The sequence below is a fragment of the Temnothorax americanus genome, unplaced genomic scaffold (assembly GCF_048541705.1).
Source record: "Temnothorax americanus isolate GAGA-0224 unplaced genomic scaffold, ASM4854170v1 Scaffold33, whole genome shotgun sequence".
In the NCBI taxonomy this organism is placed as follows: domain Eukaryota; kingdom Metazoa; phylum Arthropoda; class Insecta; order Hymenoptera; family Formicidae; genus Temnothorax; species Temnothorax americanus.
In genome coordinates, this window is record NW_027509475.1 from 964,621 (window position 1) to 977,117 (window position 12,497).

The 12,497-nt window shown below is 47.1% G+C and overlaps 1 protein-coding gene across 2 annotated transcripts; it reads right to left on the reverse strand.

The window, feature by feature from the left end:
• Positions 1-468: 468 nt before the first annotated feature.
• Positions 469-12,282, reverse strand: LOC143901402 (uncharacterized). 2 transcript variants are annotated; one of them, XM_077413692.1, is made up of 3 exons: positions 11,289-12,282; positions 10,947-11,114; positions 469-4,423 (listed from the first exon to the last, which is right to left on the reverse strand). In XM_077413692.1, exon 3 carries the CDS (start codon positions 4,373-4,375, stop codon positions 878-880), a length of 3,498 nt encoding a protein of 1,165 aa, XP_077269818.1. In that variant the 5' UTR covers positions 4,376-4,423; positions 10,947-11,114; positions 11,289-12,282; the 3' UTR covers positions 469-877. The 2 variants fall into 2 exon arrangements, with proteins under 2 accessions (XP_077269818.1, XP_077269817.1); XM_077413691.1 differs by having other exon boundaries at positions 10,947-12,282.
• Between the last annotated feature and the right edge of the window lie 215 nt (positions 12,283-12,497).

Sequence of the window (12,497 nt, forward strand, 5' to 3'; positions counted from 1 at the left end):
GAAAACGGACGAAATGAAATGCGGAGCGAAGAGAATGAAGGCCTCCCGCGATGTCGAGGAGCCTGTCGCGTTTAAAATAGGAACTTTGTCAATCACCCGTTCGTGTTTTAATTAGTTACACTTAAATATTTACAAGAATTATATAACGAGTATGTTCCCTACACTTAGAACAATAATAACAATCTCGTCTCGTTATTTTTATGGAAGGTTTTTCCCTTCCGAAGGAGATCGTTTCGGTCTGCTAAAGTCGTCGCCCTCGAGAACCATTTCGAAATAAAATACGTGTAAATGTGTCCTACTCCTTGTTGCTTCAGGACGATCTCCCTGTATTTTGAGTGTACGAGTTGACGTGTTGCGAAAAAAAAAAACGAGCAATCTCGCGTCGTGGCAACGGCGCGTTTTGGAACGAAATACTGTCAGACGGGATTATATCTTCTTACAAAGATATAACATTGCACAGTGAAAGATCGATTTTCAACTGATTAATGTCTAAGAAAATAATTGAAAAACTTTTTTCCATTTATAGTGACCATCTTCTCAGACGTTGAATGGCTTCAGAATTATTTTTTGGACGATGCAAAATTAGCTTCGAAGGAGAATAATAATCTCGTCAGGGTATCGTCTATTTTTACGTTCGTTCTCCATAAATTCGCAGCATGGAATCAGAGGGACTCACTAATCGGATAATAAAAAAACCTGCAATAGTCGCTAAAGATACGTAAAAATTAATGGAACGTCAAAGTTATTATAGTGTAAAATAAAACTTGCCGTTTTACACGATAAATAGGAACCGATACCACGTGCTCAGGTCGCAGATGCAGATGCTGCCGCCCGTACTCTTTTAAGACGTGCGATGTAGGGCGATCGCGATCTAAATTCAGGCGGGGGTGAGAGTGAAGGAGGCGGTCAGAGCGTTGCCGATTCTGGACTTGACCGGCAAGTAGACTAGAGCCGGCGCGAATCTCTTCGCCGAGCTCGACTCGGCGCCCACCTGCATCAGGTCCTGCTCCTCGATCAGGAACGGCTGCATGATGGTCTTGTCGGGGTTCGTGTCCTGCGGCATCGCGTAACAGGCCGGCATCTTCTGCTTGTTCGCCACGTCCTTCAGGGTCTTGCTGAGCTCGGCGATCACGCTCTCCGTCGGATCGCCTATCGCCTTGTGATCCTTCCGCACGTGTTTCTTAATGCGATTCAGATTCGTCGTCGCGTAGCCGCACTGGGCGCACTTGTACACACCCTGAGGCGTCACCTGCACCGCGGTTTCGTCCTGCCGCGGATTTCTCGCGGGCTCGGTCACGCTCCGATCGGTTTGCGGACTGCATCCCACGCGGTCGTTTTTCGAATCCTGATCAGCTCTGTCCTTGACGTCGCTTGTTTTGACGTCGATGTCCGATCTGAAATTATTCACTAAAGGATGCTGGAATTGCGACAACAGAGAGGGGAACTGATGCTTGGCGAGCAGATGCTGATGAAGCAGATCCGGCTGATGGAAGTCGTGCGAGCAGATCGGGCATTGCAGCGCGCGATCCCCCTCGAGATTTTCCTGAGAGCTCACGTGGGACCGCTCGTGAAGAAAGAGGAAGGGTAGCACGGGGGTCGTAAAGTTGCAGTAGCCGCAACGATAGTTCTTCAGTTGAGGTTCCTCGGACGAGGAGCCGAGGAGATTCGACAGCATCTGATTTCCCAGACTCGTGTAATCGACAGGCTTGGCTTGTTGGGCGACCTCGAAGCCATTGGGAATCTTCAGATTCGACGTTGGCTGCGTGTTCTTCGCTGAAGCGACGCTTCTACCGCTGGTCCTGGACGTCGCTTGATACTGCTGCTCCAATTCGTGCCATTTGTCGACCCCTGCTTTCCCGTGGTCGCTCATCAGGTGAGCCTTCAGCCACTTGATGCTGCGGAACCTTCTACTGCAGATCGGACATACCTCGGTGAAGTGGGTGAAGTATCTGTGACTGAGATCGCTCAGTTGCTCCGGTTTCAGTGTCGGATCTTCGGCGCTGGGAGCGTCAAAGGTCTCCTGCTTGTTCGACGTCGATCCCGACGACGTGTTCTCGTCGACGATCCCGTGAGTATTGTGCTTGTGAACCCGCAGGAAGTACTTGCTGCACAACTCCTTGTTGCAGATGTTGCAGATGACGCCGCCGATCTGCGCGCCATTCTCGATCTCGATGCCGTGCATCCGTTGCATGTGCGTCTTCATGAAATATTTGTTACACAGCTCCTTGTTGCAGATCTCACAGTAACTCGACGTGGGGGTGAGCGACGTCACCTTCCTCTCCGTCGTCGTCATCGTCGTCGTCGTCGTCATTATCGTCGTTTGGCCGCTCGGAGTCTGACTGGTCGGCGTCGAACTGGCGGAAGAGGCGATTACCGTTGGCGGCAGTGTCGGCAGAGTGATAGCGCTGGACACGATGGGTTGATGTTCCTCGCTAATGTGTCTCCTCAGTGCGTCTTGGCTAGGATAATCCTTCTCGCAGAGAGTGCAGAAAATAGTTGAAATTACCGTGGGCGACTTCTGCGGCGGCGATGAGGCTTCGTCACCGGCGACACCGTGTTCGGTCGCCATGTGAACGCGCAGAGCCGACCTCGAGTCACATTCCCTGCCGCACACGGCGCAGGATAATCCCTTACCGGAATCCAGACCGTTCAGCTGCATGATCATAGTCTGCAGCTTCTGAAGATCCTCCGAGATCGACTCGGTACGCTGATCGGAGCCGTCCAGATCGTATTCCTGCTTCGGCGAGCCGCGTTCCTCGTTCTCGTGCATCTTCCTGCAGTGCGCCTGATACAGACCGATCGTCTGGAAGCGAATGTCGCAAGGTTTGCACTCGTGCTCCTCGCCGCTGCGGTCGTTGGACTCCGCACCCGTCGCGGCAACTTCCGACACGATCAAGTTCAGCGGACTGGTCTGCACCTGGTGCCAAGTGGTGACGGCCGTGCCGGGATTGCCGGGCGATTTCTCGTTGTCCTGCACGACGATGCCGTGCCGTTTCATTTTATGCGTGCGCAGAAAATACTTGTTGCAGTACTCCTTGCAGCAGATCTCGCAGAACGCTTCCGGATTTATGACGCCCAGATGACGCAGAAGATCGACGCTGAAACCGGAATCGCGTGCTTGCTGGATGGACTGGGGCGAGAGGTGTCTCGGGGCCGGCATGAAGGACGCATCTTCCTGTTCAACGCCATATTCCTGCTTCATAAGCGCTTCCATGCCGCCGGGACTGTCGCGCGGCGTCACTTGGTCCTCCTCGTTCTGCGACACAGAGATCTGCTGGCCGTCCGTCTGCTGATCTGTCGGCGACTCATTGTGCGTTTTCAGCTTGTGCTTTCTCGCGGGATCCTCGTTGCGGAAACGCTTCTGCGGCGGTGTCGCCGGCGGCTCCAGTTTCACACTCACATTACCTGCGGGGAAGTTCGCGGCGCCGAACACGCCGCTGGCAACGACGACATTGGCGGAATCTAGAGCCACGGTTGGCGCCGGCGAGTCGACGTAGATCCCATGCTTGTTGGCCTTGTGCGTCTTCAAGAAGTACTTGTTGCAAAACTCCTTGTTGCACATGTCGCAATACGCGTCCGGATTGAAAATCTTGACCGGCACAGGACCGAGGGAGGATCTGGGGAGCTGAGGATCGGTCAAGGGAAAACTTGGCAGGGGTAGATACTGCGCGAGGGCACCCGGGAAACTCGAGAGTGCCTGTAAGTGATTGGTCATCGTGACGATCTGATTTACCGGGCCGCCCGACCACGATTCGTCGCTCTGCGACTGCATCTGCGTCTGCGACTGCACGTGCTGCTGGCTGCCGGGCGCCAGCCACGTGGTCGCGAAGTTCTTAACGCTTAAGAGACTAACGGGACCCCCGTTAGTCGGGTCCAGCTGCTGCGCCGGCTCTACCTTGATGGCGACAGCCGGCGTCACCTGACTCGCGCCACCGTGCTCGCCGTCCACGTGGACATTGAGCGTCTCGTCGCTGTCGAAAAGCCGGCCGCAGTGCTGGCAGCGAAACTCGTTGTTCAGATTCTCGTCTTTCGACGACGGCGAATGGTGATGGTGGTGGTGGTGGTGATGGTGGTGGTGGTGTTGTTGGTAGTGGTGATCGTTGCTCAGCAACGGCGATCGCGACGACGGCTTACCTTCGACGTCCTCGTCCCTGCGTTCGTCCTCGCGCGCATCCTCGTGCACGCCCGCGAGGCCGGACGAGACTTTTACCGGCGTGGTCTGCTTCCGACGCTTCTTGGGCCCGGCGTCGGCGGGATCGCCGCGAACGCGCTTCCAGACGTCGCGTTCGCCGCAACTCGAACCGTCGCTGTCCAGCTCCGTCGCCTCCGTCGTCGCCGCCGTGACCTCGTGCGACGATGTCACGCTCGACGACATCTTGATGGATCTCACGCACCCCGCTGCTTTTCCTCAGATGTTGCCCGTCTAGCAAGGAACAGATAAAATGTCTCGCGTTTAAAAAATTACAAAAAAAAAGAAACGATCTGCCATTTGATAATGTTTTCGTGAAAAAGGAAGCCAATATAGTTCTCCATGTAACTTAATTTTGCACTTTCTTCAACATTTGGATTGATAAATTCGCATTTAGATATGCAAAATTATATAGCAGGAATAGACAAACTATAACTCGCGTAATTGTTATTATATTCTAAAGTTTGTTAATAAAAAATTAGTCAAAAATTTTATTATATTTTTATAATATCCTCTTGAACTTTTTTTAAAGTCCAAAAAATACTATCTATCCTTTTATTAAAAAAAGTTTGCTAGCCCTTGATTTCGACATCTATCTATTTAGACGTCTATCATTACCTCTTTTATGGATTAGCTAGTGTCCAATTTCAAGAATGTCATACAAGAACATCGTGGCACGATATAATATAAATTTCGAATATGTTGTCTCGCGAGCGCGCGGAGAATCGCGAATGCTCGTCGAAGGCGACATTAATTCGAGGCAGATCATAATGATTTCGTTCGACCGATCTGAGGAGCAGGGGAAAGGAAAAGTTGGGGTCGGCTAACGAGCACTTCGTGCTGCAGGAAGACGCACGCGAAACTTGACGAACGAGACACGGTGAACGAGACACCCTCGCTCGCGCGCGACGGACATGCGGTCTCGAAAAAGGGAGACGCGGGATATCGGACAGACGAGGCGGGGGGGGGGGAGAGCAGGGTGGACACCCTCCCATGACTCATATTATACGTCCACCCTACGTATTCAGGGAATTCGGAAGATAGTACGAATATGCATTTCAGAAAGCGCGGCGTAATTACTAATTCAGGATGACAGCCTTGTATCGCAAATGTAATGTAAGTGGACGATACACGGTCAGTGAACCCTGAACGATATTCTGCCATTGTGTGTCCGGCCGTGCGTGATACACGCGTGAGAAAGATCGCGTGAGCTGTGCGTGCACAAGTTCGAAAACATTTCAACGCAATGATTTTTATACTTAGGTTCCCTGTTATTCAGTGTCGCGAAGGGAAAGAAAATTGTGGGAAAAGTTTATCGACTATATTTCTTGCGATCTAACGCTTCGCATTTTACTCGCTCGTTGTAAGGATGATTCAATTTCATTTTGTTAACTATTACAGTCTGGAAGTGATAAGATTTGGACTAATTAATATAACGTATTAAGAAATTTAATATATACTTATAATAAATATTAAAAATAGAAATTAATATGTATTAGAATGATTATATTAATTAAAACTCATTGATAAAATGTTTTTAAATATCTGTGAATGTTCGTGCGAGAATCGCTCGCATAATTTTTGTTTTTAACACCCGAAGCTGCGTGGAATGTTAACCCTCCGTTTGTATACGTTTTTTTTGCACCCTTGGAGCGTATACGTGAGTTTGTCACATTTGACGCTATTTTTCCCTACCTTAAAGTACTTTAAAAAATTTGAAAAAATTTATGGAACATTTGTCTGGTTTGTTGTAGTTGACGATTTTATAATCATTTAGATAAACATCGTTTAATTAACATTTTCTGACAGGCTTGCAAGTTTTACAGTTACGAGCCGATATCAATTTGGCTCGGACTCCGTGGACCCACGTATACAGACGGAGGTTCAAGATTAGTGCAACCAACACTTTGTAAAATTCTCACCCGCGGGATACACAGGTCCTCGTGCTTCAAACGTCTTCGTTTCATGACCGATGAACCGTGGAAATCGCGTCCGCATCGAAACGTGACACCACGAGAACCGCACGTCGTCGTCGTCGTGAGTCACGCGCAGCCTCGTCACGCATCTCTCGCGATTACGAAAACTTCGCGACACTTTGCAAAACTCGAAACAGAGCACAGTCCGCGACAGAGCAATCGCTTCGCCTTTTGGCTGAGATCGCCGCGTTATTGGCACGTGGCGTTACCGAGGGTGAGTGAACTGCGTGGACCTTGGACGTCGTTGGTCAGCCTCACCCTCTCCGGCGGGGATATTTCCATTTTCGCGTCGTCGCCGGGCCCTCCCTTTCGCGAGAACGAGAAAATCGAGGTCGTCGCTCGAAACTTCCTCATTCGATATCGATCTTTGTCGGATCGAAGAAGTCCGCGGTGGCGGAACTGACGGCAAGATAACGTTAAGACGTGATTGCACGAGAGGGAATCGGAGGGAAATGCAAATGACAGTGTCGAAACGTTTTAATCGAGAGCTCAGGTATTCGCGTGCCTTGATTTCCGCGGCCCTCGGCAGCTTTGGATTCTGCCACGTTACTGTTAGGTATAGGCACGGTATCCTACGAAGGGTCTGTCACGCCGTTTTCACGTCCCTACCACCTTCGGAGACCGCGATACAAATCTCCCCACCCCGCTCCGTCATCCCCGCATTCTGCTGCATTCTGCGGGTTGATGATTTCCGGATTTATCTGAGCGCGGCAACAATAACATGTTCGTGTAGAAATAATATTTTAAGAAAAATTTAACATTGCACCGTCTTCATTTTGTGTGCGACATTGATGAATATTAACCAAGATTTATATCGTGATATGTATGCAACAAAATAAGTAAATATTAATATTTTCGAGCGGAATTTTATGCCTATAGTAATAGTGTTTGCAAATTTTATACGCGCCACTTTTATGTTTTTGAACCACGCGTTGATTGTTATTCAGTCTTGAAACGTAGTTTTATGACAAAATTGGAAAATGTAATATAATTACATTTATTAAATTGAATATTAAAGTCCAATTAAATTGATTAATTAGTATTAGTACTGGTTATAAAGTTATTAAAATATATAGAGTATCTATTATTATACGAGGGTTTTATATACTGTATTCTTTTATAGGAAATCGAAATTTATTTTTATTAATTAATTTTTGTATATTTCGCTGAAGATGGCTCAATCCCGAGCCGAAACGTTCGATTATATACACTGTGAATAAATCAGTGAATTGGATTTTTTACGCACCGATAACTGCGTCTAACTCTCATAGCCATCCTTTATCAGTTCATTCTATTATATGTTCTCTCTCTTTTAATATAATTTTATTATATATAAATGTACTTATTTATACATAGATATATTGATATATAAAACTAACTATTTATTAGTTCTGGCAATTATACTATAAAATTCATCTCCTTTAGAAGATACACTCTCAAGTATTTAAAATGTAACGGCAACGATCTACACAACAATCGCCCCGCGGAGTTGTTTTTGCTTTCGGTTTGTCTAAAAAGAACAGCGGTTATTATTCGCAGTTGGTGCATGTGCGCGTGTGTGACGGAAATTGGATTATGTGAGGGTTGTAAAGCAATCGCTGACGCACGTCAGAGTGAGAGATAGGTAGAGGTAGTGAACGGGGCAGACAGCGAGGGTTCCGCGGAACCCGCGTATTTCTCTACGCAACCTTTGACAGATTTTCTAAAAATACGCGTAAATACGCCCGTATGTTCGCGCGAGGGCAGAAAGCTCCGACATTGTGGAAACTCACCGCCGAAATTGGATGAATGATAGAGAGGGGCGGTGATCCGACTCGATGGGGTAGTTCACCATTCGCGAAAGGATGTCGGCGAAAAACACGTCGTCAGAGGCGCAAAGAGAGAGAGAGAGAGTGAGTGAGAGAGAGAGAGAGAGAGAGAGAGAGAGAAAGAGAGAGAGAGAGAGAGAGCACTGACAATGAAATAGAACAAGACTTACTGTATTATTATTACGCGTACACCGCGTTCGCCAGATTTTCTTTGACTTGTGTGGGTGGCATGCACGAGCGCGTGGGTGCAACGACAAACAACGTTGCACCCCCGCGAAATAATGGATGAACGCACGTCAAGGGTATTTTCGTGCGGCGCTCTCGTTGCAAGCCTGACCGATGACGGTAAAATTCTCTCTCTCTCTCTCTCTCTCTCTCTCTCTCATCAGCGGTTCAATAATTCTAATAAAGTACGAAATGGCTTGACGCAGTTCGGGCGAGAAACGACACGTCGGCGTCGGTCGCGTTGCTGAGTTGCATTGAAATAAAATGGCTAAAGAATTAATCTTTTAAATCGAGACATGTTACTACAACTGTATATCAGCCTGGCATTGATCGTTCCATTTTTTAACTATAAAATTTAACGACTATGAACTTATATATTGATAGACACATTTCTTTTACGGTATTCGCTGCTGATTGAATTGCGAGAATCAAATGTCACTTTCTGACTCACGACATTATTAAATAGAATTTTAATTAAATAATTCTAAAAATAATAATCTATTTTATCTTCCAAATCATATATCTTCCAGAATTTAATTTGTACCATTTTTAAAAAAAATAATTGGCTCGCACAATTCATCAAATAATTGTCCGATGACACTTGTATAATATAGAGCCTGATTAAAACAAGCGCAAAAGCAGGTCGGCGAAAGTAAGTGAGAGACGAGAAATCAATCGAACCTAAGGTGAAGCAATAAGAGCCCAGGGACATCAAACGGATCCAGATAGAGAGCAAGAAAGAGAAAGCAAGAGAGACAGAGAGAAAGAGAACAGAATCAATAGTGGGTATGGACAGTGAATTATGAAAGCCTTGTGGCTCCTTTCGCAAAAAGTCGAAAGAAAAGCTCGCGCGAACTTTTCGCGTGGATTGGACCGGTGCTCGAGCAAGCACGCGTGTCCGTGTACGCGGTGCGTGTACGTGCGCACCGCGTGGGCGTGTGGGGGATACACGCGGGTCCCGTTTACGTGTGATTTCAGTAGAGGCCTATTGATCGAGCGGCGAACTTCGGCGGTCCGCACACGCGCATAAGTCTTCCCGTAAACAAGACAAATATCATCGCCAGTCCCTGAAAATCTACCCGCGCACCCTCCCCTCGACGTCCTGAGAAACGTCCATCCGATTCGTCGCCGGTCTCTTTCTCGAGTCTCAAGCGGATCGACTTTGCCGTGGTTGCCGCTGAAATCTCAATGTTAACCATTACGGAGGAGAGAGAGAAAGAGAGTTTCAATACTGTTAAATGGAATGTATAGCCCCCCTTTTTTAAATAAGTTTTCTAATTTTGTGATTCTTGTATACAAATGAATAAGTAAATATCTCTCATATTGAATTAAAAAATTTAGTACACACATATAAAAGAGTACACACATACATTGTTTTTGTTATTTTTTAAATATATTTTATTTACATATCTTTGTCTTCTTTTTGTAAAAAACTAGACATCACAGACGCGCGCTTGGCGCGCGCTATTTAGCTTTAATATTACACACAACTGTCAAAATATGCTACGATAGCCGCTCACGAAGTTAGCGCAGCAACAGAATCAATCAGCATCGCGGAAAAGGGCCAACAAAGCAATTCGAGCATATATATTATGATATAACTTGTACTTAAGCTTAAGTGGCAGAATATAATATTAATGATATTTAAAGGCACGCTATATATTAAAATTAATTTTCCGCAAGTTTCAATGATTTTATATCTCACATTCTTTGCCTGAACATTCTTATCATGCATTATTCAAAAGTATGTAGCAGCGTTTGAGGATTTTCGTTTTATATTTAGAACATTCAATAAATATGGATGTGAATATAAATTCGCGGTTTTGTAAAACAAATTTCATCGGTTAATATCTTTAGGGTCATACGTGTAAGGTAAGAAAATCACAAAGGTACGTCGGAACGTCTTAAATCACAAAGTTTGTCGGAAACTTCGAGGTGTTAAGTATAGCAGTCAACTCACTCGGCGGGAGCTCGCACACGAATCTGTTACGGTATGGTAAAAGGTGTGATTCGCATAAAGGTGGGGATCGCGGGAGGTCGGATCTGCGCAATGCGTGTCGCCGGATGAACCACGTGGAGTATTCGCATGCAAAAGACGTCGCGGCGAGAATACCCGGTCGGCCGGTACTCTTAGTTCACCCTGAAAGGGGAGCGGTGTAGTATCGTTTCGCGCATTCCGTAGATTCGGGGGACCTGTTCTGACGAGAGGATCCGGAAGTACGGGGACATTACGCGCAGTCCGTTTGGATCTCGCGGTCTGTCGGTCGATCCAATCGAGCCGAGTGCAAAGATCGTTCCGACAATCCGGATAAAAAGGGAGTTTATCGTGTCACCTTGCTTTTATCATATTACTTTCTCCGATTATAGTAATTCTACGTGATAAACGACTTAACTTTTTAAATTTCGTAAAGATTACCGCGCACGTGTGATAGAATCTATCGTTTGAGTGTCCGGGGAATGTTTCCGGGGGAAAGACTAGATAAAATCTGCCATCCACAACACGCGACGAGATTTAGATCTTTTAGATTCAGATGTTTTCAAAAGTTTATCGAAACAATCTATCAAAATGATCGTCAAGATAAGGATCGAATAATTTTTGTGACTTTAATGCTTTTGGCAGATATTTATATATTTATATACAATAATTAAAAGCGGCAAAACTATATCCGACATCTCGATCCCTCGATACATACGTGGCATCGTGGAACAGCTGAACGCGATTGCGAATAATCCCGGGATTGCACTCACCGTGATCAGCAGCGCGATGCGTGGATGTAAAACCATCCCAGAAAATCGCGGCTCGTCGACGGCCCCTTATTATTATCCATTTGTTAAGCACCGGCGAGGTGGCGGCTGGACGTGCGTGCCGGCGATAACGCGACGATAACACCACTTTGTTCACCGCGCACTGGAAAGCTGTGAAGAGGAGGAGGGTGGAATAATGGCAGATCGCGCGCTGTACCGACGAGGTGGCGAGGTGGCGATAATTAAGGAGCGAAACGGAAAAAAGAAGAAGAGAGATATATCATGGCGGCGCGCGACGATATACGGGGTTTAGAAGAGGAATCGCCCGCGGCCTCAACTACTTACTATTGTTTTGACCATCGTGCCACGATGGCGGCCATACTTGATATGAGAAAGTATCCCCCACATTGTCCGCGACCATCCACTAATTCCCCCATACACCCCCGCGCTGATTCAACCCTCCAGCCCGCCGCGGCCGCCTCGTCCCCGTCCCCGCGCGTTCCACGATTCAACGTCCTTCCCTCACTGAGTTGCCCCTCTCCCTGCCTGCCTGCCCGCCACCCCCACGTCCTTTCAAAGTCAGGGCCGACGCCTTTCTGCGAACAGACAGGCTCCCTTCTTTCTCTTATCGACCACCAAATTTTCCTTTATTTCGCACATATATTTGCTGTCGAACAACATGATCGTCTCTCTTATTTCTCAAAATTATTTTTAGGGAAAAGTCCGAAGAAAATGGAAAATTCGCAAATAATCAATGTTTCTTTAGCTGATAAAACAAAACCTCTGAGCAAGAAAATATCTCTTTCCATCGTTGAAAATTGTAGGGTCTCCAAATGGCTACGATAAGATGACATTATAAAATTTATCATAAATCAATTTTATATATGCATAAAGAACATTTTATACGTGATAGAGAGAAAGCAGAAGCAATACAACTACGTTGTTATGTGCAACACGCTCCATCTTACCTACGTGGTACATCTCATGTACAGGAAAGTAGTAAAAGTCATTGGCGTGGTAAAGAAAAAGTTCGGGGACTTGGATGACGGCTCGCCATCACTGAACTTCTTCGTCAAGGCACTTCCTCCTCTTCCGAAGTTACGCACCTGCACACACGTGCGCTGAAAAAAAAAACACGCGCGCGCGCGCGTAAATACGCATACACACGCACACACGCGCACGCGAGAAACACACATACGTAGAAGCCGTAAAGAACGTCGTCCTCGCGACCCAGCACGAGCAGTCTTTTACCCCAGTTCACAGTTCCCCTCGGGTAACACTGAGGTCTTTTGAGGGGGACGGAAGGGCGGGGGTGTCGGAGCGAAAGGGAAAGGGGATTTACGGAGAGGAAGAGGCGGGAGAGGAGAGGAGTGGCGACGAAAAAGAGAGAGAAAAAGAGGATGAAAGGAAAAAGAGAAGCGAGGCCGGTGTGTGTGTGGGGTGGTACTTTTACTGGTCACTTGGAATTCGCTGCCTCCCCCCCACCACCACCCGATGGCATTAGAGCCCCCTTCCCGCTCGTCCGCACTTTCGCCCCTCGTTCCCCGTGGTTCG

Bases quoted from the DNA above. Each gene is read 5' to 3' on its own strand.
- LOC143901402 (XM_077413692.1), bottom strand. From the start codon at position 4,375: ATGTCGTCGAGCGTGACATCGTCGCACGAGGTCACGGCGGCGACGACG.